At 41.8% G+C, this 27,973-nt stretch overlaps 1 protein-coding gene across 1 annotated transcript in view; it reads right to left on the reverse strand.

The window, feature by feature from the left end:
* Positions 1-303: 303 nt before the first annotated feature.
* Positions 304-27,973, reverse strand: part of SH3RF3 (SH3 domain containing ring finger 3) — a 250,917-nt gene continuing 223,247 nt past the window's right edge. Inside the window, exons 9-10 of the mRNA XM_027889651.1 lie at positions 13,129-13,466; positions 304-3,566 (exon numbers count right to left, since the gene is read on the reverse strand). Coding sequence (XP_027745452.1) covers positions 3,398-3,566; positions 13,129-13,466 — 507 coding nt within the window. The 3' untranslated portion in view covers positions 304-3,397. The remainder of the gene's footprint in view (positions 3,567-13,128; positions 13,467-27,973) is intronic.

Here is a 27,973-nt window from a genome sequence, read left to right on the forward strand (position 1 = left end):
GGCACAGCCTTGCCTTTGCCACCTTACTCCCTCTTCCTGGCCTGTTCCTGCTCTCTTGCTCTGGACTACACACCTTTTCTTCACAGGTTAGTTGTTAGCTTCTCGAGATTTCGAAGAAACCCCTGATCTGCCAAAAGAAGAAGGAGAAAGAGATTCTGATTTCTGTTCGTGCATGTCTTACCTTTAAGTGGCATTTATTTATGTGGGAATTACTACAAGGTTTGCAGAGAGGCCTTCCCTGCTTTGTTTGCAAACCTCAGAGCCACTTACCCTGCGTGTTCACCTTGTTGTCTAATAGAGAGGGAAACTTCAGTCAAGTTGCCTTAATGTTTATTTTATTTAAAGATTCAGAAACACAGTCATTGTAGTTCATTTGTACTCATATCTGCCAACACTTCCTAAACCACGTTAACATTCATGTATAACAAAAACATTTTCTGAGCTGTGCAAAGTTCAAAGGAATTGTTCAATTACTTGAACCCATTTCTAGAAGAGCAAACCTGGCATTTTACAAACTGAGGCCACCAGAAGGAATCTTTCCTTTTCCCTACCCTGTTGCAGGAGATGCAGACGTCCCCTCCTCCCCCTTTTCCTGACATGACAGGTAAAAATTAGACCACAGAATGAGCTGAACCTCTCAGTCCAGGACTTTCTGAATGGCACTGGGTCTTGTTTTTGTATCACTGAGCTGTTTTAAGTTCACTTTAATACTTGTGCTCCTGTCATGGAAGTGATTTGTCCAAGGAGATTACTCAGTAACACAAACTGTGATGATAAGCAATAAACAGGGGCCAGAAACAGCTGCTATCAAATAAAACACATCCCTTCCCCCATATTTTTCCTTGCAGGAGGTATGACTGGAAAGGTTGTTGACCATTTAAAAAAACCCATCATCCTCCCTGCAAAATATATTTCAAAGCACTGATTTAATGATATGACATCTGCATGTTTTCTTTGATCTTCTCACACACCAACTTTTGTCCTGTTAGAGTTAAGCATGAAAAGTTGGAAATCTGGAACCATTTTAGACCTGGCTAAACAGAATAGGCAGCAAGCAAGCTGCCATCCTGTTTCATTTTTCTGACTGTAGTAAATACACCATGGAACAGAATTTTAAGAGCGCTTTAACCACTGTAAGTTGTCAGAAAAAATCTCATCTCTGACAGATCTAAACCAGAATTCTTATTGGAATCAATAACACACATTTTGGTGTTGCTGACTCTCTAACTGTGCAGTTTACAGTTTACTGTTTGAGGTGCACTGACACCAATTCTGACCTGGACCAAATAAGTGGAACAGATATGGCTCAATCAAGTCTTTCCAGAAGACATTTCCTCAGTCTCTTACTGGTTATAAAAAGGCAATTTCCTCTCAACAGTAACTAAATTTTTAGTGGCTGATTCATTACGATCTGGAATATCAACAAATGCAGCAACATTAAGTATATAAAGAAACACCCTGAAAATGAGGCCTCCCTGTTTGAAGGTGCTATACTTGGCCATGGACTGTGTTTCTGGAATTGGTTTGTTACATGTGATAGCAAGAAGAACTTATTTTACAGAGAACAAAGTCACAGAGTTGAACTCAAATAGGAATGCTCACTTACATGGGTTTTGATATGTACTAGTACACACGGCTTGAATGAGAACAAAACTTACACCTTCACATATGAAATACTGGTAATGCAGTAATGATGTTCACCCACTGGGCCTCTTCCCTTTAATAAGATCATCTCCAGGTTACAGTGCCTCCAACTTGCATTTAAACATCCACAGCATGTGGGCTTTGGCAAATAGCCAGCTGCTGTCAGAGGCAAGGTATGGATACAGCTACGAAAAGCCTTTCATCACCATTCATTCCTCAAGAGCTGATGTCTTTTTAAATACCCTCACAATCCCATTACGGCATTTTTTTCTCATTCTGTTTCATTCAAATAACTGGCTAAACTCACTTTACATTTATTGCACCTTTAAGTCCCTGGTAGATGGAAGCTTATATTGCCTGATACAGTTTGTATTGTAGCTTGACCACGTTAAGAAATCCAAAAAGTCTCCAGAACTGTACATTTCTACAGTAAGAAATCACATTTCAATAACGCTAATTACAGCTTGTCGCAGATCAGCTCTCGACTCCATCATGCAATGACAGAGGAAAACTCCACAGTCCTTGCGTGTGCTAGAACCTGCAGTGTTCTTCTTATTGCCATGAAAAAGTCAATTAAAACGACTCCTGTGGGAATTGCTTCCAATTCTGGAGTCATTATCACTCTCCAGACAGAATGCTGTGCTTCAGCGTGGGCCTCCAGCCACTCTAAATATGTAGGAGAGAGCAAGCGTGTGCATGTTGCACAGGCATGCTCCCCCAGGTATATTTATTGGTGGCCATGCAGCTTTTTTTCTCTTTATGAAGCAAGAACAAGCAGTCTGATCTCGATCTCCAGGTACACTTCTAATTTCATATGTTGAATGCAAATCTTGTTGCAGCCTCTCTGTTTAACCAAATCTTTAACAATTAAAAAAAATAGCACCAGATGTATGAAAAGAGGAAATGTCTGATCTAGTAGGAATATATATAAAGTAGAGCAATTCTTACAGTAAAAAGGTACTTTGTACAAAAAAGCAATGGAAAGTGATACCGAAGGACAAAAATCCATGCTGCATATAATAAGGGCAGAAGACAGGCAAAAGGGATTCTGCTCAAATAACCACAGTTTAATGGTGGAGCTGTACTTCCTCCAGGACCTCCCCGGCAGCAGCGCCAGGACACCAGGTGGTATGGGACTCTGAGCACTAACACACTCACCGAAAAACTTGCGCAGCATATCTTTGAGGTATATAGAAAGCATGACATTAACATTTTGGACTCCTCATTCTTTCTTGCACAACGATGCACTGATCTTTAGCTGGGGTTTTCTCCACCTTCCCCTCCCTCTTTTTCCCTTGGGAAAAACAAAATCCCAGTTTAAGAGCTTCCTAGTACACTTTCTTGAACTCTCAAATCCATCTTGCATAGGCCAGTAATAAGAACACTGCAGTCTGACAAATAAGTTACAGCAATATAACAGCTTTCCTCTTATTTTTTTTTTAAAGATATCTTCTCTATAATTTACACAAAGGGTTAACAGCCAGAGTTTAGGTTACTACAGTCCAGATGGGTGTCCTTTCAGTCTGTGATTCCAGGTGGAAGGCACTACTTCAACATACCACTGTATGCACCGCACACGGTCTCGGGAGCACAGTGGGCACTGCGTCTCCAGAGCTGCAGACTGAAGGGCCTGGGGGAAGTCTTTGGAAATAAAAATGGCAGTGGTTATCAGTCCAGTTTCTCTTTGCTGTCTCTTCTTGTGCTATGCAGTTTCCCCTGAAAGCTCCTCAGTTGAGAGAGCGGCGATTCATCCTCAGAAGCTCTCGACAAAGCTCCCTGGGAAGAGGCCCGTCCTGCCATTCCTCTGCAATGTCCCTTTGTACCAGCCATCCTCCCGCTTCTTGTGCACAAACACAATGTCACCTTCCTTCAGTTCGATCTCAGCCTCACTCTGTGGTGGGTATGGGACCACAACACGGTACCTTTGGAAAAAGAAATGCAAGGACTCAGTCAGTCTGCACACAGTGGGAGCAGCCAGGCACCAGTAGTAGAGATCTTGGAAAAAATATACTTGTGGAAATGTCAGTTAGTTACATTTTTGCACATCAGTTGTATTTAATGCAGCTACATTTTCTACTAAGACTCAGTAAGACATGGAGATTTCTGGCCAGCTTGACTGAAGACTGGACCAGTTTCTGGACTCCAGTACTCTGGAGCCAGGCCATGAAAGCAGGCCATGCTCCCAGTTGTGTGCTGAGCCTGTGCCATGGACTCAGCCCTTTATCCTAGTGCTGCATCTGCCTCTGCTGTTAACATGTCTCATCCAGCTCTGCATCTTCTCTATCCAAAATCATAGAATCACAGAATGATAGAACAGTTCGGGCTGGAAGGGGCCTTTAAATGTCACCTAGTCCAATCCCTCTACCAGGCACAGGGACATCTTCAACTTGATTAGGTTGCTTAGAGCCTGTGTGTCAACTGCATGAGTCAGCTTGGTGTCATCTGCAAACTTGCTGAGGGTGCACTCAATCCCACCATCTATGACACTGATTAAGAAAGATATTGAATAGCACTTGTCCCAGTATGGACCCCTAAGGGACACTTGTCACCAGTGTCCATTGAGACACTGAGGCACTGACCCTCTGGATGTGACTGTCCAACCAATTCCTTATCCACCAAACAGTCCACCCATCAAATCCATCCTTCTCCAATTTAGAGAGAAAGATGTTGTGGGGGACCATGTCAAAGACCTTACAGAAGTCCATATGGATGACACCTATAGCTCTTTGCTTGTCCCCTGATGATGAAAACTGGGGTTTGCAATGCTCCCACTGACTGTGATACCAGCAGAGGTTAGCTAAAGCTTTCACTTTTTTTTTCTTCTTGTGTTTCTTGAGAATGTACTTTGGGTCCCTCAAACCTAGAAGGGAAACTAAAATGGAGAGGTATCAAATGACTTTCAAAGCACTCTCCAAACCAACAGGGACCCTTGGCCCTGAACCATTCACAGGGAGCTCTGAGAACTTAGTTTTCAAGTGTCACTTCATTTCAATGAAGTAATGATGTGTCTGAGCCTGATACAGCTATTCTGCACTCAAGGTTTACCAGCAGGCATCCTCCTGAGAGCACAGACTGGGCCCTTTTAGATCAACGCACTTGTGTGCAGAGCAGGGAATATATTTCTGCTTCACGGTTGTTTTTTTTCTTCAGCACATGTACTTTTGCAGTCATCTGGCATTTGGTTAACAGTCAATAACTGTCTTGCTAATTGCAAAGTAATGAATACAGTAAGATAGTTAAAAGATGCCAATTGATTACATAAAGCGCATCTCCTGAGAATATTTCCACAACTGCTGCATGGCTACTGATGCCTCAGTTATGTCTGGAACAAGATGAGTATTTATTTAAGATAATATCTCGTTGATGGGGACTCTCCAATAGCAGTCACCCATTTTCTTTGCAGACATTGCTCAGGTACATAGTGACTGCAGTTCTGAAACTAGGGACTCCACTTTGACATGACACTGAAAATACCAGCTCTGTGTTTGGACATCTCCACAGCCAAACAACCCATTACTTCGTAAAGGACTAAACTCCATTTGGAGCAGGAGTTCTCTAAAACCTGACTGTGGGTTTTTTATCTTGACACAGCAACACAGTCATGTGGAAAATACATGTGTTAAGTACCATCAAAAATCTGCCAGTCCTCTCTGTACCTTGGTTAATAAATCTAGCTGTCACTTCCTTCCTCTGTGGAAAAGCAAATAACAGAGGTTGAAACGTGTGCTGCTGCCTGGCTGCAGGAAAATGGTCCATCAAGCTATCATCTGTGGAACTGCTACACTTATATTATGAAGCTTTGGCAATTACACCCATTATGCAAATGAATGCACACATTATTTCAAACACTCTGCTGCAGTGTTGATTAATTAAATTATCAGAGTGGAACAATTTCAGCTAAGATGATGCCAAGTTTCAGATCTCACAGCTCTGCACACTCACAGCACATTGGAACTCTGCACCAAGAATCTGAGGGGCTTTGAGAAAGAAAAAAAGCTGGACCTCAGTGTTAGTTGAGTGCTGTGGAGGTACTCATGGACCCTTTTGGCAGGTCAGGAACAAAAACACAGGGTGTCTTGGGCAGGGTTGCTCTAAAGACTCAGTTGTGACTGCCAACACCTCATGTCATACCCTAAGCACAGAGGCATCCTTTTAAAGCCAAGCTACATCCTAGGAGTGATGAGCTGCTGGTCCCTAAATGGTTCACATGAGGAGGGAGGTGACCACACTCAATAAGAATGTGCCCATCGTCCTAAAAGAAGCTCTACACAGCATCTTCTTAGAGATTTAGAAAAATAAACCACAGTCATTGCATTGCAAAATGAGGTCCTTTTTCCCATTTAGGAAACCTCAAATGCTATGGTTTAAATTTAATTAACTACAGTACCTTACAGAATATCACTGAAGAGGTTTCTGGTAGAATAACAAAATATTAGCTACAAAAGACCTTGCAAATCGGTAAAGAAATCATCTGCGAGAGAAGGAAAAAGATGCGGGGCCTGGGAGAGGCATCCCAGTGGGGGTTGCAGGGGCAGCAGCCAGGCACTGTTGCCGGCACAGGGTGCTGTGCTGCCCCTCCACACCTCCAGGTGGCACCTCAGCCTCGCTTATCCTCTGGAAAAGTATTGCAAGGACATATATACATACATATATATGTATATATTTATATATATATATATATATTAGCCATATTTTTTTGGCAGAAAAGGTCTCTTCTCCCAGACATCCTCCCTCACTCCCAAAAAGGCAGTCCAGGATACTTCTATTTATATCTCCCTTTTTCATTTCCCCTTTTGTCCTCTCTTTGAAAAGATATTATAAAATTTTAGGTTTTCTTACACCAGTCTCTTGACATTTTAGATGAATCTCAGTTTCCTCAGTTTTGTTTGGTATTTTCAGTCATAAATTGTGGTCTCATATAGTAAAATTCTGCAAAATGTTAATCATTTTGGCCTTAATTTTCCACAGTAGTTGGCTGTGTCAGGCTGAGGGTCCAACATACAGCCCAATGGCCTCATCACTTCCAGGAATAACTCAAATATGCACCAGCAGGAGCCAGGTGAGGACTTCCACAAACTGCTCTCAGGTCCCTGTATTTGGGAGCAAAGACCTGTCCTGTGGTCGAACTGGTCTCTCAGGGATGGTGCTCCTTCAGAAAATCACCCCCTGTCAACCGAGTTAAAAGCATTTAAAGCATCCCAAAATGGCACACGTTTAGGCTTGTACAAGCACTGAAGGTAAAATCTTTGCAGATTCATGCTCCGAGCTGGCCTAGCTCTGCGGGACCTCAGAGGTTGCATTTCTCTTTCTTTCCCAACACTGGGCCCCTGTTGTGTTTTTCTCTCAGGGAACAGACTTCCCCACTGTGGGAATCTTCCCCACTGTGGCTACTGTGGCATCTTTGGGTTGGGCACTTCATCCCTGGAGGGGACTGTCCAGGATGGGCAGTGATCTGGGAAGGGTCTTTCATGTCCAAGAGATAATACATGGGAGGCTGCAAGTGGTATCAGCAAGGACAGGGGATGGGACTTGCCTGGGCAGGGAAACCCCAGGGAGTTGAAGGGCAGGACGAGGTAAGGGAAGAGGTGGAGGAAGAGGGAGAAAAACTGAGAAAAGAGAAAGAAATGGGACCGTGATGAAAACTGGAAGCCCCAACAGAAGGTGTGGGTATGGCTGCTGAGAGGGGAAGCCGTGTTGAGTTGAGTCTGGGAGAACAAAGACCCTTGGTGGGAGGGAGCCTGGACAGGGACATGGCATTCAGTGGGACAGGAGACTGCATGAGCAGAGGCTGGCACTGGGGCTGAGGGGGGGATAGGCAGCCTAGCAGCAATTAGCTCACTACGGCAGGAGTAGGTCCATTCTCTGCTGTCAGCAAAGACCTTGAAATCCCTTTCTCCCCTGTCCTCATAGCACTTGTCCTCACAGTTAAAAGAAATAGCTCTCCCACCCTGCTCTTCCTTTGCTACTGCTACTGAAATCTGGAAGGTACAGCTAAGCCTCCTAACCTCAAATAAGATGTCACATGATGGAAGCTCCGGTTTTGTTTCTTTTAAAAAAGCAAAATGATTAAAAATGTCATGCAAGTAGATGCATAAAGACATCTACTTCCTTAACAGAACACGAGTGTTTCACACTCATACACCTGAGATGAAGAACCAGGCAACTAAAATTGCCCATGACTTCACTTTTGCTTCCATGCAATGTAATCTTCCATTAGATGACTGTAGACTATTTTTCCCCTAGGATGTCTGCCTCATTTAGTGCACAAAACGCTTCTCTGGATGTGAGTCAAGGCTCTGACATGGAAACCAACCCATCTTTTGCAGAGGTTGGAATATCTCTAGCAAGTGACCGTGATGAAACTCACTGAGTAGGGCAGATATGGGGAAAGTGGCATCTCTGACTCCTCCAGCTGCAAAGCGTCGTGCCACACTTTCCACAGGGTAATACTCATCTCATGCACCCTGGCTGTGTAGGAGTCTGTTGTCTGGTCTAAATGACTCATGCAGGCTCTCTGTCAGTGTGCATATTGAACAGTATTGATCAGAACTGATCAGTAATTAAGGGTTGGACTCAGGCCTGGAAACTGATAAAAAACTCCCCCAAAATACTGAGTATCTGCTCACTGAGTAAATATGTGCCCCCAGGACACTGATGGAACTAGAGAAACTAAGAAAACAAACGTACAACGAGGCAAATACAGTGTAACCTCCAATCTGGTTCCATTTAGAGTTCTTGAATTTGGATGCTTAATGCAAGTTCCTCTTTGTCAAAGTATGGTCCACTAAGGACAGGTTTCAAGAGTCCAATCCTCTGACTACAACAGGTCCCTGATGTGCTCAGATACACAATTTTGGGAGGAACAGATAATCGGTGCCAATGAAGCATCTAGCCCAACTACCACTATTGTTTATCAGTAGAGCTCTGTTTCTCCATTCTCTTACTGGCAAACTGAGAGGACTGCAAAGCACCTCTGCACAAGCCAGAACCCGCTTCTCCATAGCATGGTATTTGAATCAGCAACCTTAGAAGAACAAATCTCAGTTGGGTCTTTTACCCTTCTGCTGGAAATATTGCAAGATTCAATTTCTGAGATGGTTAATTCTAGTTGCTCAGTCCTAAGGTGGGTATCCCTAGTCAGAGAAGCATTTAACCGTGTGCATACATGTCACTTTTCAGTTAGAAATTACTCCTGGGGTCACTTCTCTAGTATCACTTTCCAGGAATGAAAAGAACCCTTCTTTTGCCTTCCTTTTTGCCAAAGAAGATATACATACAGGAAAATTGAAGTCAATGGGTGTTAAGCACATGCTTGAATGCTTCCTTGAATTGGGAGCTCGGTTTCTAATGTGGCAGTGATTTGCAGAAAGATACCTGGAAACATGGAAGGGTCTGCTTTAAAGGTCAAACTTACTGCTCCCATCTTATTCGGCAGCACTGCTGTGGCTACAGCTTGCTTGAAAGCACCATGTAAACACAGCACAGATATGCCAGTCGTGACAGTAAGTCTGGACATGGCCACTTTATCAGAATATAACATGGCAGAATTAGTGCCAGTTACTATAAAAGAGTCAACAACGCGTGACGTGTTTGACTCAGGTCTGCATCTGGGAACAGTGCCAGGCAGTGAAGGGAACATGACTCACGCACACACACATGCACACTCAACTCTCCTGTTTTGCTTAATGTACAGTCATATTTTCTTGAAGGGGGTGGCAAGGAAACTATTTTGTTTTGGAGCTGCTAGGCACACAGCACATCCCTCTCTCATGTGAAGAGTGTTGGTGGGATGTGGGCAAGGCTTGGCCCAGCGCCTGCCTCACCACACTGCAGCCCTGTACTAGTCCTGTTTCTTGCTCCAGAAGAAACTGGAAGGAGTAGTAGGTGGAAAAGAGCATGTGGGGCACACACAGCCTGATAGGGCATTCACTTGGCAATCGATCACTGCAACACAAACAGACAAGGACACCACCTGGGAAATTTCTCTGCTTTGCTGCTTGGACTGCTGGATGCTTTATGGCATTGAGCAGATGAAGGAAGGTGGTTTTATAAACTGATAGTGGGAACTATACCCAGAAGGCAGAGGAGTGCTCTGACTATCCCAGCAAACCATACAAATATGAATGCTAAATGACGGGAGAGTGAGAAGCAATTTCCTTTCTAATCCAGCCACCCATGACCAGGTTTTGGAATATCAAGAAGGATAATTGTTTTCCTCACTCTATCTATGTAAAAAAAAAAAGAATGAGTATATAAACATTACCAGCACCTTCAAGAGGGTGAAGCGGTGAAGCTCACTTCACCTTCCTGTCTACCTGTCTGCAACTCCCAGGAAGGGCTGTACTGTCAGGCAGCAGAACAGCCCATTCTTCCCTTAAATCATGAGCAATCAGAGCCCTTTAATGCACCTCTTGGTGCATTGGGTTTGATCAGTAACCTGGATGTGGCAAGTGCTGGAGCTGCAAGCCAACCTCTATAGGAAAAGTAGCGGTGCTCTGCTGCCTGCATGAGCCTCATTTCAGATGCCGTAAATATTAAGGAATGTGCTACTCCTTCCAATCTTTCAGTGCTCTGTTTCTGTGCGCACAGATGGGCGTTGGGAGACAGAAAGCCAAGTACAGCTAAGTGTACTGAAATGCTTTGCAGCTTTTTTAAAATTTCATCCAGCATCTGAATCTGTTTATCTAACCTTTTTTTCCCTCTTCTCCCTTTTCTTTCTCAGAGAATTGCTCCTACTGTGCAGATGAAATGCACCAAAATGCAAACAAGCAAAATATGGAGCTGAGTGACGTTGAATGCAAGTTGCTCCACTGCCAGATGTGAAAAGAACAAGTGGTTTGAAAACCATAATTTGTTAAAAAAAAAATAAATTTGGTACTTCTGAGAAAATTTGATGCTTTAATGAGCACAGATGGATGTGGGATGAATTTCTAGGAGACAAGTGTTTAATGTATCTGCTTAGATTATTCCAGGACTAAGCATTATCCTTCCTAGTCCATGAAGGTAATTAATATTTCCCATTATGGACACGAAAAAACCCATATGATCAGTTAAGGAATGCAGATACACCAACGACACGGAAGTTAATTCATAAATCAATTAGAGAATCTTGCCTGCTGTGTATAATTAGGGTTACTTCAATTATAGCTTATTTTTTGATTTAAGACTCAGGAATTAAAATTAGAGTAAGTTCTTATCAGCATATACTGCAACTGGAAGTATTTAGTCAGTTTTAGCAGTCCAAATCCATTTGCTCTTGATTCCAGCACAGCTAAGAGAATACAGGTAACCCATGTCTCTCTGGTTCTATTCTGCCACTTAAAATGGTCATCAGTTAAATGCTGCCCTATCTGGACCACCCTGAGGCAGACTGAGAAATTTGTAGGATGTGGGGACTAGCCCTGACATATTAAATAATGTGTCTGGAATTCTCTACAGTAAAGCTTTGAGAGAAGCACCTTAACAGTCAGTTCTGGAGACGTCAGGGGCTGTTCTTCCTGGCTTCTTTTCATGGCTACATTTAACTAAAGGTGCAGCAGTCCACTGATTTAGTTACACTCGTGCTAAATCTGGTTTATATCGATTTTTCTTTTCTTATAGCATTAATCTGAACTGATGTAGACCAAATTAAGTGTGCCTAAATAGGGATTGGTTTTTCACTCCTTTCACTAAATTGCTTTTTCATGGATTTTACGGACAAGAGACTACTGAGATAGTCTGCTCCCACTGCCTTCATTACAATGCTGAAGGACTTGCCTTGCATTTATTTCTGCTTCAAGTCTAATACTTGCACTTGAACAATAGCATCTCTTTTAGTCAAAATGCCAAATCTAGAGTAAAAATATTGCCATCTTTGTCCTGACTGCAGTCTCTTACAGACTGTTACCAAGCCATTCCTGAGCCTACTCTTTACCATGTGTACCAGAGCTCCCTGTATCTCTCACTGCAAGTATGTAGTTTTAAATCTTTAGTTCTTCTTAGGATGGTTCTCTCAGACCACTCCACTTTGCCTCAGATTTGTTTCTTCTGTAATATATTGTTACTCTGTGTTGTCCTTACCGATGAGTTGGATTAGTACCAATTGGTCTGCCCTCTTCATTACCCCCCTTCACTTCTGTCATCCATTCTGTAACAGCAAAAGCTTTACATTGGAAAATGCAGGTCCCAGACCCAACTCTTGTTGGGCTGCACTACCTACATAAATAATTACTTTTTAGTGATTTCTGATCTAGAGTTAGATTTGATGCCAGTGAATCAATTTTCAATCCACTTAGTATCTGGTGGGTTGTGTACAGTTTACTCAGCCAAGAGATTATATGATAACAAACCAGATGCCGTAGAAAGGTTTAAATATGTTACGGTGTCATTGTCACCTTCCCAACCAAGTTCCAACATACATTCAATAAAACACTGTGTAAGGTATGAACTATCCTTATTGTGCCCTACATCATCTGGTTCATGAACCAACTGGATTCAGAGTCCGCTGTCTTTCCCAGTCCATTCCCTTCAGCCTCTTTCATACACTCAGACAAAAGTAGTTTCTTTCAAACTTCTGCAATTTTATTGTTGTTTCAAAATTGTTTTAAATACCAACTCAAGAGAGTTCCCTAAACTGCTTTTTGAAAATTCCTTGATGCTTTTGTAAAAAACACATTCTCCTCAATCACTTTTTGAGTGGAAAGCATTTCCATAGCGTTGTAGCAGTGTATTATCTACTCCCTTTCCCATGCTCAAACTGCAGTAGAAAACATTTACCCGAAGCCAATATGACTCTGCACATGGAGACCCAGCTCTTCTTTCTACCTTTGTTTCTGTCAAGTTACCTCTCTCTCCACCTGCTTTTATATTTTGGTGCTCCTACTCTACTCTTTTTGGGTTTGCAAAGTCCTTTACTCTAAAGTACCAAGGTGCAGTACCAAGAGCAGACTGCTGAAATGAACTCCAGAGTCACTGGCACATCTTTCACTGGAAATTAGCTACATTTTTGGTAAGAGGTCACTGAAGATGGCCATACCTGTAAGTATCCTAAACAAGGAGAATTCTAAACAGCCTTTGGTATTGCAGAATAGGACAGAAAGAGCTTTGATAAGTAAACGCATCACATCTGTTACTCCCAGGTGGGACATAACATGTCAACACCATAAGTTTATTAAAACATAGGGATCTCACTCCCCAAAAAAGCGGCATGTGCCAACAGCATTTACACCATTTACACTGAGAAAGCACTGCTGTTCTCCATATTCAAACCAGGGCTGTATGGTGTCATGGACAGGTGCTGCTCACCTTTTTAAACCTGCACTGTGTGCCAAATGACTTTCAGTGGGCAGATGTGCGTAAGCCCTGTCTTCCTAAAAGACAGCTGAGACACCTACAGTCAATTCACAGAGCAGCAAAACTGCAACAACCCACGAGCAAGTTAAACTTGCAGCCCTCCTCCAAATGCTCCCTGAGCACACTGGCAACTTCAGGAAACACACAGCTTACCTTTCCCGGGGCAAAGGCTTGGGCTCTGGTCGAATAGCTGCCATGGAAGAGAGGGGTGGCCTGGCAGGAGAAGGGATGGAAAAATTCAAATCCAAGGAACCTGTTTTCCTGTGCAGAGGCTCCAACCCCATCGCTCCTTGCATTTCACTCTCAATAGGGCATGAGCCAGCTCGGCCATGACTGGAGAGAGAGGAGAGCTCAGGTCCCACTGCCCCTTGCAGAACTCCTTCAATGGCTGTCTGGGGGTCGTGCGTGGGGGACACAGATGGTGGGGAGCGTGACTTCTTTTTTGTTGATGCTCCTGCTAGAAGTTTCAACAGCCCGCTCTTCTTCTCCTTCTGCAAAGGAACCAAATGAAATATGGGCAGTGAGCAGACAAACCAACTCCCTTTGTTTTTCTGTTGGAAAATCCCACTGTGTGTGGCAGAAAACCTCTCAAAACTACCATGCCTAGAGGTGGATCCAGGTAGAACTTGACCTTTCTGTAATAAAGATCCTATGATAATCTCTCCCTGTCCAACAGGACTTCAACTCATTCATGAGAGTAAGGACCAAACATGTTGCAAAGACTATCTTCATTTTCAAATCTATCCAGACAGTGTTCATGTGCCTTTTGAAAGAAATAGTGCAGCTACAGTGGGACAGCAAAGGTACAAACTTCCCATGCAGATAAGATAGCAGAATGCTGTCCTCTCCCTTCCAGGATAACACTGTTCGTCAATAGAGAAATACCCCACAAATAACAAATCAGGACCTGTGGCCAAAAACCTCTGCTGGGAAGCCCAAGGGGCTGAGGAGAGATTTCAGATCCCAGCCCACTGCGAGGGAAGCATTCATCATTATTGCCTCATTTACTCCCTGATATAAATTTACTCTAGGTAGAATGGAAGCACAAGACAGTGGTTTGATAGTTCTTTTGAGCTCGTCCTTCCCTTCACATCCTGCATCACACAGCAATACCTATTCGTGCCTCCCTCCTAGAAGTGGGTCGCTGCTCCTCATGTGTTAAGGCAATGGTATCATCTTGATGTTTGAAGATAGACCATAAAATTCACAATTGGCAATTGCAGTGGCAGTGCATGAGAAGTTTCAAAATTCTACAAGGGTTTCTGATACAGAAGAATGAAAAGAAGATAACAGCACCCTTTCAATTAATGTGAAAAAAAAAAAAATAGTTCAGCCTGTGTTACTGAAGAAACTTATCTCACATTGTGAGCTTTATATTAGTGCAGTGAGAAATCCTGCTGCACATTTACTTCGAGCACACATAAATACCAAATAAAATGTCCTTTGTCTAGAAAGTTTTCTGCGTGTGTAGAAACTGGCTATCCTCTGGTACATGCTGCACAGCACTAGGCTAGAGTTGCAACCTTCAGTAAATTTTCATTTTCTAAAAAAATGATACAAGAAGTTTTGCAAAAGGTCTGTTCAATTTCTTCCTCTTTTGTCAGAAGAGCAAGCCATTACCCAAAAACTTCAGAGACTCAGGGCTGTGAAGTTTAGCTGTATTTATAATTTGTTCAATAATAGGATCCCAGGGGATAAAATCAAACCCAGCAACTGCAAGACTTATGGAACAGAAACTACCTCTCTCTCTTCAAGTAAGAACACTCTTTGGAAATACAAGCCAGTAATTTATTTATTCTTTGCAGACAAGAATGTCCCATGCAAGGTTTAAAATTGTGCTCTTTTATGTTCTGACTGCTGCAGTAATTTTTCAAAGCAGCTTTAAGGAATAGGAGGACTACAGTAAAATAAATATAAGCTTTTAGAAGATACTTGGTTTTACTACTGTAAATGCACTTGGAGTATCTGGTATCTCTGTTTCCAAAGTTCTTGTCTGCTCTCTTTAATTGTCACAGACTGGTAAGAAAACAGAAATACCTCAGATCTTAAGATACAGAAGAGCTAAAAGGAAGCACAGTTGTTGTGATACGACCAACACCCACTGATTTTTGAAGAGTAGAGTCTGAACTGCGTGTCGAGATGCCAGTCTCCTGAATGCCATTGGTTATGTTTTAAAAGAGCATTTGTCACTTACAGGATGAAAGTATCCATCCTGCCAAGATGTTCACCCAGGCACAATCCATGAAAACTAAAGGAGGCTGGCCATATGGCACCATCAGGTCAAAAAAACTAAATCAATTCCCCTGGAAACCACAGCAAAGCAGACCAAATGCCCTGATAAATACCCTCTTATCCCAATGGAAAGTGACTGTTTTGAATCGTGTGTCAGGTGTGCATCCTGGAATTCACCTGAAACATCAAAGAAATACTTCAGTGTTTCTCTCAGTCTCTAATTAAGCAATATCGTTGCTGTCATCATTATATCAAATTTTAAAGCTCTTCACGAAACTGCAAAACTCTCCTTTCCCTGTGGCACACTGAAACAACAGCTCTAATGATCCCAGCATCCTGTGTCAATACGTATCTGAAGGTGTCCAAAGGTCAGTGACAGAATACAATAGCCATTGTGGGGCTCTGCAGAAACGGCTATTGTGCTGCAGTGAGCACTTTGAGCCTCTTTAATTGGCAGCTTTGCACATGCAAAGTAACCATGTGAACTAAAGCCCCGAATAACGAATAATTAATATTCCTATGTAGTAGCAGATTCTCTAATTTTTGCTTCTAATTTAAATACCTTGGCAAATTTTCATTAGAAAAACCTTGTGCTACTTAGACTATTTAAGTCACAGAAGCAAAAATATTTGGGAAGAAGGGGTTGCACATTAAAAAGCAGATGAGTCTGACAGTCATTCGGTTTTGTTTACAAGAATGGCTTCCACTCTACAGGGTTAACCCTGGCATAAATTTCTATGCTTAAACTACTATCCCTTGCATAACAGGAAGCTATAATGAACTTGCTGATGTACCCTTTGTTCTACTTCAATAAAAGGAAAAATAAACAATTGATTTTTAGCTCCCGCTGAGCATTTTAATAAACTTCTGAAATGAAGATCTCTGGTGTCTGAAGAGAAAAGATGACTTAATTCAATTAAGCCTAGTCAAAACCTGAGCAGTACCAGCCTTCCAGTTGCGGCCTTGGGCAAGATATTTAGAGGTGAACTGATACCAACCACTCTGTGTGCATGGAGATTAGACAATACATCCAGCTCTTCTCCTTTAGAGTCTGGCTCTCAGCCTTCTGGTATCACGAGGCGAGATCCTGTGCTGATGCTGATCAGAGCATTTTAAGCAAAACAAGGACCGTCAGGAGCTGATAATTTACTGAGATGCCTCTCCTGAGAAACAGATTGGGTTTGAACCTGTGATCAGCAGTTCAACCTAAACCACTTCATGCCTCCTCCCCCTTTCTGTAAAATGGGACTAAGTTAAAACTTCTTCTTGTGCTGTGGGAATTCATTGATGATTCCAGTGTTACAAAGCTGTACATATCTTCTGGAGCAACCAGTCCTTTTCCATGCTTTAAAATTAAAAAAAATAATAATAATTTAAAAAATTGGAATGAGATGTTAGTATGCAGTCCCAGTAGTGATTTATTGCAAATGTCCAAGTATTATGAATCCATTTAATATTTAGTGTAATAGCAGCCATCCTTCACAAGAAATTAATATTTATATGTCTATTCAAGACATTCCTTCAGCAGTTTCACTGTAAATCAATGAAGCATTAATGGGCAGAAATGCTGTAGAGAAATCTACAACAATTGGTTACAGACTGTTGAGATAAGTTTACAGGGGACATATCTGATGACTTTCAGGAATTAAGTTTTTGAATTAAAAAAAAAGATAGTTTACTTTTTTTCTATTCACAGATAGGGGTTTTATTGTTTTCTAGGAAATCTGTAATCTACTGAAACAGCTGTGTAATTATTGAGTTTTCTTTGTCTAGTAGCTACATTTCCAACTGACTGCAAACTGTGTTTGACGTTCCTACCTCCTGAATCTGCCAAGGTCAGACCTTCGCATCTGTGTTGATGGATGGATTCACAGTACGGACGGCACTTCTCCCATCTCCTGGTTACTGCCCACATGTTTAACTGAATATAAATCATCACCTTTATGTTGCTCAGGTTTTATTTTAGGATGTTCAGAGTCAAAACTTCCAAACCATTAATTTCAAAAGGATGTTTCTAGTTAAGAACAAAAAAAAAAGGACTGTGAACAAACACAGTGTAGGCAGGTCAGAATTTCTTCTCTGGCAAAGCCTATACTTGAGACACTGTTTCTGGGGTGTAGCATGAAGGAGTCTCAGTGGAAGTCAGTCTCTAGCAGCACAAAGATGGGTGGGCAGCACTTCTGTGACCCTGAAACATAAGGAAGCCAGCACCTGGACAGGCACAAGTTCCTCTTGATATGTCAGTGTGGGAATGTTTGGAAAAATGAATACCATCTCAGTTTAAGAAGTCACGAAGGATCAAAATTAAAGTCTGAGATATGTAAATGTTGAAATATTTTGCTTCACAGTAATTGGGGATGATTTTTTCCCTCATTAATAACTCACTTGAAGATAATAACTAGCTCTTCTTTCAGCTTCAGAGATGAGATGAGCACAGAATGCAGCTACTTCATTGATGACTGAGTGATAACAGAGTCCCCTGTCTGCAAAGTAATAATCATGCCACAATCCCAATACCAATTATATGTACTGGCTATATTAATACAGATATATATTTTTTAAACCACCCGAATACACAGAACATTCTGGTTTCATTTTCTTCATCTTCAGCTCCTAATACTAATTTTCTACCTATCCAGATTCATTAAATAAATGAAGAGGCCTTACTGCAGCTGATAGAAAAGCTGTCTCAAATCATTGAAATGAGGTAATTTCTCATGCAACACCAGTTACATCAATAGATAAGAGAGCCAGAGGCAGAAAAAGAGGTTTCATTTAAAAATGAATAAAAGAAAAACAAAACTGTTCAGATGCTGCCCTGAGTCCTATGAGGGCTCAAATGCCCTCACAAATGAAGAAATCATCTATCAGTCAGAACCCCAAAACCACCACTTTTATTGCTTAACTTGGTCAATGTTTCTTTGAGTAAATTTAAGTTAGTGTCTGGAGAACAGTGCGTTTTTATTCTGATTCCAACTTGGCTACTGGTGATTGATACTTGCACTGAAAGAGTAGGTGGTATTTTGGATTACATCTTTGAAGAAAAAAGCTATTAGGGTTTTTTAAATCTGTAAATTATTTTACTTGAGATTTTCGTAATTTAAAAAGCCCCCACAAAACCCTAACCAGCATCACCTCAAAGGAAAACTTCAGGTCTGGGCTGTCTTTGAATATGTATTTATCATTTGCAGTTTGCCACTATTTCTCATGAGGCATTGATGACACGCTGAACAAGACAACAGCAATTACTTACTACACAATTTCTTCTGATTTTAAGGAAAGACCAGCATATATTGTAGGGGAATACTTGCCAAAGATTTAATTTTAAATGGAGACAACTGCTTCTGATCAGAAGTCTATTATTATAATCTCAGTAGACAAGTTACATGCCAAGAAACAAAAAGGATTTTAGGATCATAGAATCGTTAGCTTTTAAATTTCAGTGACAGTAACATGCATATAGATGAGCACAAACATTTAAGACTTATGGTCATTGATCTGAAGATAGCTAGTATTAAAACCAGGCTAAAATAAGTAAAATGACTTGCTAGACATGATGGGGAATTTTAAATGCTTTGAAAACAAAACTGGTAAGAAGAAATTGGTGTTCAGGTCCCAATACAGCAAAGCACACAGGCTCTTCACCATGTGCTTTTGTTGAACTGGGGCGGATGCAAGACTTTAGAGGCTACAAAAAGACATAAAGAGGAAATCTAAAAATATATTTGAATATTCACTTTAGATGGAATATTAGACATTTCAAACACTGTAACAAAGTTATAGCTCAAAGGAAAAAAAAATCTGAATAGGAAGCATAGCGTCTCAGCTATTGTTGAGTTTCCTGGAGGCTGACAAATTCATAAGAGGTAGAAGGTAAAAGGAACCCTAACATGATTAATGGTGGAAGACGGACAGACAACTTGCTACACTGATACTGTAGCAACTTCAGTGTTAATCTGTAGTGGGAACAGCTGAAACACAGCACAGGGAATTGAAAACTGCTGCTGTTATGAAGTAACTAAAAATTGTGTACTGAAAAACTGAAATGCAAGAATACCACAAAGAAGTGATAAAAACATGGTTCTCATGAAGTGTGTCCACATTTCTGCTTATTTCCAACCAGCCACTACCTCTAGAACTAACATCGGATGGATATATTTTGGTCCTGATTTTAGTCCATCTCTTCCTTTGAAATGTGAGCAACCTCTTTGGGGACACAAAAGAAAGGAATAGGCATGATATTCTTCTTCACTCGGAATTCCACGGTATTTCGATTATCCTACAACAAGTAAGGGAACTTCAGCTCAAAGCACTGAGATCTCCCTTTCTCTGCTCCACTCTCCTGCCCATTGCACATCCTACATGGAGAGGCATAAAGTGTGTACTTTGAGGATGCCTGCCTGGAAAGCAGACAACTGACAGGAAATATGATAGTGACCTACAAAATCCCTTCCTGCACAGAGAAGGTAATTTGGGAACGGATTGGTTATTTCCCACAATGCAGGAGTTAGGGGGGACTTAATGAGATTATCAGGCAAATGGTCAAAACTAAAAAATAGGAAGCAATTTTTCACACAACACATAATTAAATGCACACAGTATTGCGGAAGCCAAAAATATGAAGAGGTTCAAAGGGGATTAGGCAAATTAATGGAGAACAGACCTAGCAATTGCTATTAAAATAATGGTATGAATCCAAACTCTGCTTCAGTTAGTCCCAACAGGTAAATGAAATAGCACTTAGAGCATACACAGGGAGAATCCACCTCACTATAAAGAGATCATAAAAACAGTAACATTCTCAGAATTATTGCTACGGTAAAAAAGTTAGGTATTTTGGCAAGAGCTTAGGAAACAGGACAAAGCCAGGAATGAGCTCTCCCCTGTGCCCTCTCAGCTTTGGGAAATCAGCTGTTTGGAGACTTCCTTAGCTGCAAGGGTCTGAGAGAGGGCAAAAGACAGCCATCAGGATGCAGTGTCAGCCAAGGAAGAGACACAAAAGGTTGGGAACTGCAATCCCAGAGCACTTTCACAGCCCTGCAACTGCTATTTGGATTCCTCAGTTCCATCTCTGCTGTGGAAAACATCATAGCTCAAGGGCTGCAGCACTCACACTGCACCAAGGAGCCACGAAAGTACCAGTGATGGGGCTGACAAGGCCCTATTCCTTCTTGGGTCCCAGTTTACTTCCTAGCCAAGCATTGCACTGCCTTTGTACATACCAAGAGCTTCCTTGGAGCTACCATGGGGGTTTGCTACATAACACTACACCATGTCTTGAAGATCTACCCTAAACTGAAGCCCAGAAATATTAAAGCTTTGTTTTAATACAAATCAAAGATGCCTAAATGATTTAGGCAACTGTGGTAGACTAACTGTACTTCCTGGAGACTTTAGGCAAAACAGCTGGACAGAGCCTGAGCATTCTTCTGAAACTCTATGTTCACTTGTTCAAGCTAGAGGATAATCTATCACAACCTGACTGACAGCACGGGACTCTAAGATAAGAAAAAGACGTATAAATACATTAACTGCTACACAGACTGCTTAAAATTAGTGTTTCTAAATAAGATGATTTAGACTGACTGGTTAGCTAGCTGCTCCTTGCATCTCATAAGGAAATGAAAAAGATATATAGGTCCTGGGGAGCACTGGGAGCAGCACTCACATTTTGCAGAAAGCCAGAGCAAGCTCAGTCACTGAACACCTGAATGAAATGACAGAAGTCACAGTGTGCTTTGACATACTCTAGTCTTACATGTATTTGGCTCTGGCTCTCCCTACTCATAAGAGATAGATTTAATTTCAGAAGCAAACAGTAAAAATTGCTTGGCCTTGCTTTGTAATCTTGTTAAATGACAGGTAAGTGACACTTTTATGGAAAGCAGAAACATGTGGGTAAATGGTTGGGATTAGTGGAGGCCGTCTTGTCCCTTATCACTGCTGTATCTATTCCCGCTTGGTTGACATTGTTCCAGCAGCTGTGCCACCTTAGGCTGTTTAATTTTAGCACTTCCAACAAACTACATGGTATTGGGCTGGCCTGCACTTAGAGGGAAGTTTTTGGAAAATTCAGGCATCACAGGAGGTATATTTTTTTCTCAAAATCAATTCCCCATGGAAGAGAAAAAAAGGTGTGTCTATGGACAATGAAAAATTGTCAGGATTTGTGTGTACTAGACACTGGAACATATTACAGTGAAATAATTCCTATAAAGGTTTAAACAGCTCCTAAAAGATGCATTTAGCTAAAGACTGAGGATTCAGCTGAGACTGACAGAACAATCAAACCTGCATGGACTGCAGCCTAGTGGTGACCAAAGCAGAGGCTCCTTTTGCTCAGTCAACATATTTCTAAAAATTATCTGCCCTTCACACTACTTTAGGGCGGCCTGGACTGAGTGAGGCGCAGGAATAAGAGGGGCCCTGAGAGTCCTCAGACGGTCTGACATTTTAGAAGCAGATCCTTGACACCATCAAACCCACAAACACAACAATTTTGCTCTCTCTGAAGGCTGACCTTCAGTTTTGGCAGCTACCATAGCATCAAATCTGAGCATCCAAAAATAATTTCTAATGTATTTCATGCATTAAAAACATCAGGCCTTGTTCCTGCTCCATCCTACCATCATGACAGTATGTCTCAAACAAGGCAAGTGATACTACTAACATGCTCAGGCTGATGGCTTCTTTTCTGGGAGTAAGGGAAGCTCAGCCTCTCAGCATACGTGGGAGTACAGGAAATCCCAGGTGCTATTTTTCCATGGGCATCACAGGTCTCTCTGCGATGCCCCTCACACAGGGACAGAGCTGACATCCTGCACGTTGATGTGCAATCAATTATTGCAGTGCATATGCTTTGCAGGCAAAGCAGCTGAGGTTTCCGCAATTCCCCTGTCAGCTGTGCTACAGACATTTTTACTCCTACTGCATTCCCAAGCAATTCCCAAGTTCCCTGTGAATTACTCCTAGGACACACTTAGATGGCTGAAGTAGTTTTCTCTCATGAGGACCAATTGATCACGTATGCTCTTTAAAAAAATGAAGAAAGAATGCCAGAATTGTTTTAAAGGATTGCAAAGAAAGTGGCTGTCAGTGTCAGAGGAATGAGCAAGCATGTAAATGACAATTTCTTCGATAAAGTGACCCAGGCACTGTGGCTTTTGAAATGCCACAACACTTGGGTTGTAATTATTAGTGAGCTTTGTAATGGCAAAAGGTTTGCTTTCTCAAGTCTTGGTGGCACATGTAATAAGAGCATCCTCTCTTCATCAAAAATTGGATTTCATCTTTTTTCCTAGTTTCATCTTTTTGTTACTTAAAAAAATTTAAACCCCCCACATTTTCTAAAAACATCCTATACTAAAGTCAGGTCTTCAGCATTCTAAAATTCCTCTTTGTTAAATTAAAGAGCTGGAAGGATCAGCAAAGGGAAATAGAGCTAACCAAAGGGAACAACTAGGGCATAAGGAGGGAAGGGGAGTCAACAGCACTGTGGCTTTTCTTCCTTTTGACAAAGCCTGGTTTTACATTGTTATCCTATCCCTCCATTCTAACTTCCCTTCCTTTGTTTGTTTAATCCTCTTCTTTTTCCCTGACACAACTTGCAGTTATGACCATATAATTAAATGCAATTGAGTTACATTGATTTAACTAATTACTACTTGTGACGTGTGCCACCTAAGCCGATGTTCTCCATTTCCTCATCACAGACCAACTGTGAGACGAAACACGTTAGCTCAAATGTCAGGCTTGAGATGATTTGGGTAACCCAAGATGTCTGAGGACATCCTTTATGCCAAAGCTGATAGTAGGGTAATTTCATTGATGCAGCAGCATCTCACATGAGTTGCACACATAGTCACATCTGTAACCTCAAGGGCTCTCTGAACACAAATTTGTTGCATGTTTGGATTGGGCTATAAGGCTGTGACATCTGGTTGGTGTTTTCACATGCAACTACAGCATAAATAATTACCAATGACAACACACATACAGCACAGTGCTTTTCACTCTGCCAGCTAGTTGACTGATGCAGAAGAGACCAGTGTGACCTGAAATAAATGGTGAATCCTGCCAACTATTGGCAAGAAAGGGTCAATTTTAGCACAGAAGCTAAAAACGCCTCCGTGACAATGTTGATCACATACATCTCACATCTGCAAATGACGGAAACTTTAAAATCACTACTGCACTGGGGCAGAAATGACAGCTTTGTCATAACAGTCCATCTCTGAGACTGCCTAGATAGATGAAGATGAAAAACCCTTTACACAAGTCAGATAACGGTACAAGACTGCAGGGGTTGATCGACAGACTGACAGACTTTCTTATTTTCATTTTAGCAAAACAGAGTGGGTAAACACTGACTTGGAATTGTCCCATATTCAATTTGATCATGGTTGATTGGAATGTCTGCCTATAAAGATAACAGAATTAGTAGTCCATTAGTTAAGCAATCACGACTTTTGTTCAGGCTCCTGTACTATGATTACTTTGCTGTATCTGACAATCTTCCCAGAGCAGAGTAGGCAATATGATGAATATCTTGCATGAATTTGTTCTTTCAACTTCTTCCTGCTAGAACAGCAATGTGTGTGTTTGAGGAGTTCCTTCCAGCGTTGCACTATCCCTCTTTTTAACTCAGCAATATTCATGGAATAACTCAAACTGAAGATAACCAGATGTACCAGTTGCTTTGCAGTGTTTTCCAGTGTTGGCAGTGTTTTCTTGATTTTCTGTCAAATCAAGAGGACATTTCAAGTATGTACCATCAGGGCTTGTCTCAGTTCCAGTGCTAGTCAATCTTTCCATTAATTACTTGGAGCCTAGGTAGGTAAGATAGAGAGTGCACTTCTAAAACCAGCAGTGGGTACTGAGCTGAATAAGTCCACAAGCAGTTGAAAGGTTTACTGGTTTTAGCTGTGATAGAGTTAACTGTCTCCATAGTAACTCATATGGTGCTATGTTTCAGATTTGTGACCACACAAGGGTAATAACGCACCTTGTTTTAGTTATTGCTGGGAAACACTTGCACATTGTTAAGGCATTTTCTGCCTCTCACCCCACCCCAGCAGCAAAGGGGCTGGAGGTGCACAGGGAGCTGGGAGGGGCACAGCCAGGACAGCTGACCCCAATTGACCAGAGAGATAAGCCACACCATGTGACATTGTGCTCAGCAATCAAAAGCTGGGGGAAGAAGGAGGAATAGAGGCACAGTCAGAGTGATGGTGTTTATCTTCCCAAGTCACCATTACTGTGATGGAGCCCTGCTGTCCTAAAGATGTCCACTGGTGAGTGAATTCATTGTTTTGCTCTGCTTGCATGTGCAGTTTTGCTTTACCTATTACAGCATCTTATCTCAACCCATGAATTTTCTCACATTTTACTGATTCTTTCCCCCTTCCCACTGTGGCATGGAGTGAGTGACTGGCTGTGTGAGGCTAGGCTGCCTGCCAGGGTTAATCCACAACAGTAGGATAAACAGGGTAAGAATTCAGAACAGTTTGCCTAAAATGGAGGAATTATCCCAAGTCACCGTAGTGAAATCTGCAAAAACAAGCATGCCACGCTACTGTTGGGAAGGAGAAATCAAATGCACAGATGCAAAATGAGGAGTGACTGGCCAGCCAACAGCTCTGCAAAAAGGGACACAGGAGTTAGATTGGATCAAAACTGGAAGTGAGTCAAGATGCTGCTGTGAAAAAGACAAACTTCATCTGGAAACATCTTATATGTAAGTCATGGAAAGTACTTATTCCATCCTAATTGGCACTAACAAGTTCCCAACAAAACTCCACTCTAGGGCACTGCTCTTTGATACTCCAATAAGCTGAATAGTGCCTGGAGGAAAGTTGAAAGTGTAATCAGAGCCCTAGAAAACATTACCTGTAAAGAAAGGCTGGGAACTGGGCTCAGTGAGAATTCTCGAGGACTTAACATATTTTTAGTTCTCCAACATGTCAAAAGAAAGCTGATTAGCATTTCCATCTGGAGCAAGACATGAAGAAACAAGACTGACTTGTAACCAAAAAAGATTTGGGAGGTATACAGGTAATTTTCTGGCCCTAGGAATATGAAAGGACAGGAGTGGATTAATCAGGGAAGTTGCGGAATAGTCTTAACAAAATGATTTTAAAAAAAGTCAGACCGACATCTGTGGTGGGTAGTGACAATACATCTAACTCTCACAGCTGAAGAATGGAAACCCATCCCAGGCCTTGGGGTCACCATCCTTACTACCTCCTCTGTGCCTGCTGCCCAGCTGTATCTCTCAGCCAGGTTCCCTCTAAGTCTGCCAACCAGGAGTATCTGGCTTAAATATAAAACCTATACAGAAAAATTTTAAAAGTTGGAAAATCAGTTCCCTCTTTTATGTCCTGATCAAAGCCCAGCTTATGCATTTCCCTTGCCACAGCAGGCACCATCATGTTGATAGAATCTGCCTGCCCGACCTCCTCCCTTTGGTGTCTCAAAACTTAAGATATGAAAAATAACATGATGTTGTACAGCAGGGAATAGAGATCTCTGAAGTCATAAAAAAAAGTCAGCTAGTTCCATTTTAAAATACACGAGTTCTGGGCTCATCATGAACTGGGACAAAAAACTACAGTACAGGAAATCTACTTTACTGCAAAGTAAGTTGGCCACGGACTCACAATAAATTACTTCTTCTCTCCCTTAGGCACCTGGTGATAAAGCCCAAGGCCTGTCTGCTTCTACGGTGCTGAATACAGTGAGCTGCGACTGAAGGTTAGTATTACAGTTTATGTAGTCTTAACTCACAGAAACATATCAGTGCATATGAACCAAACAAAATCTACGTAAAACAAGGAAACAGGTTGAGTTCTGCCTTTATTATAAATTGTTTTCTAGACAGCTGACTGCTTGACACCCAATATTAATTGATTACAGGCAGCCTGCAGATGTAGTGTCTGAAAAGCAACAAACAACTTTTGCATGGTGCACTTTCTGAATCTCTGAGACTGATCTTTTCTCCAGAGGGCAAAATAAAAGCATTTTTTTGTTTGCAGTCCTTCAGAGACCAGCACTGACTCCATGTCTTGACTTGGTCTGAAGGGAATTACTAGATGCTTGAGACAGTCAAAAAAAAAAAACTAACATCCCAGACTGACTTTAAAGTGTCTTCACCATTTGGCAAAAGAAAGGCTGAGGGCTTGTGAATTTTTATGCTGTTTCTGCAATATGTAAGATAAACAAAAATATACAAAATAAGGTAAATATCCCTTTGTTACAACTTGGTTGTGCCCTCGAGTTACATAATAAAAATAGAAACATGCCACAGATATTTGTTGACTGTTATAACATGCTGTTCCTACTGTACTGATGTTTGTCAGAAACTGCAATTTCATTTAGTTTATGTAATTCTTCTAGCAGAGCTTGCTGAAGTATTTTTGCATTGATGTTAGACATTTTAACCCACCTAGAAAAAATGCCAGGTAACCATGTAACAAGAAAAAGAAACATGGGCACTGAAAAGTTGATTATAGACAATTTTCACAGAAAAATTCAGACTTTGTCTCCATAAGAGAACTACACTTGTGCTTGAGATACTTGTATCTCAGTAAATAATCTCTGTTGCCTCTTGGTGATATAAAACTTACTGGTTTGTGAATTCATAGTTGGAAAACTACTGAGAATTAAACACTCTGATGAGTCGTGGACACGTGGAAGGTCAAGATGCCACCAACTCTGACACATTTCAAGATGTTTCATTAATTTCAAGGCATCCAGCTTCTTACTCTGCTTTTCTGCTGGAATGGTTTCATCCTGCATGTCTTCCTTTCTGGGAGTGGTGGGGTAGTGACAGCTCATGCCAGCTCTGTGTGTTACTGCTTCAAGGCAGAAAGTGGACTACAGGAGACAGGCACGGCATTCACATTCTGGTTTTTTTAACCTGTGCATGGGAATTGGGAGCTTGATGTTATGAGGGAATGAGAGATCAAACTACGTTCTTCAGGGATAGGGCAGAAGCTGTGAGGGGATGCTCAGATGCAGAATTCTGCGGTCTGGAGTGAGGATTGGCCCCTATGATCCCTCAACAGCTGAAACGTGTCAACGTCTCTCATCTATAGCACAAGAGCACTTACATTTCACCTGGCTAATCCAAGGACACACTTGCCATCCCCACCCACAGCCTGGCCCCATCCAACCATCTGGTCCTGCGTGATTCCTTCTGCAGGCAGGGGAATGCCATGAGAATGCCAGTGCCAGGATGCTCACATGCAGACACACACTCGCGCACACACACACACACACACACGCCTCCAGCCTTCTGCTTCCAGTGCTCCCTTGCATGCTCTTTCTTTTGTCAGTTCTACTTTCTTCCTCAAACCATGCTAAGGATTAGTAAAAGCCTGCGGGTCCTCTATGCTATAAAATTAGGTCTCTACAGGTGCCAGGAGAATGCTGTGCCTTGGCATTCAGACAGCTTCATCTCCAGTTAGCAGATAAACTGAATTTCCTCTTGAAGTTAAAGCCCTCTCCATCTTCTCTTCCCCGGGATCTGCTTCCCCTTAAGGCCGTGGAATGCAGCACAGAACCACTCGAAAGAGTGTTAGAGAAATCCACTGTGGACACTTGAGAAATCCTGTGACAGCACTGTGAGGCAGATAAGCAGAGGCGGGGGGAGAAGAGAGAAAAAAGGAATAGCTTTCGGAGACTGCTTGGCAGCAAAGTCAGTGCTTGAAATATCTGTGGGGAGTTTGAAAGCATTTCCTAACATCAAAAATGTGAAGAAGAAAAA

The sequence above is a fragment of the Empidonax traillii genome, unplaced genomic scaffold (assembly GCF_003031625.1).
Source record: "Empidonax traillii isolate 1590-97213 ecotype Southwest subspecies unplaced genomic scaffold, ASM303162v1 scaffold268:size1028579, whole genome shotgun sequence".
Classification (NCBI taxonomy): Eukaryota; Metazoa; Chordata; class Aves; order Passeriformes; family Tyrannidae; genus Empidonax; species Empidonax traillii.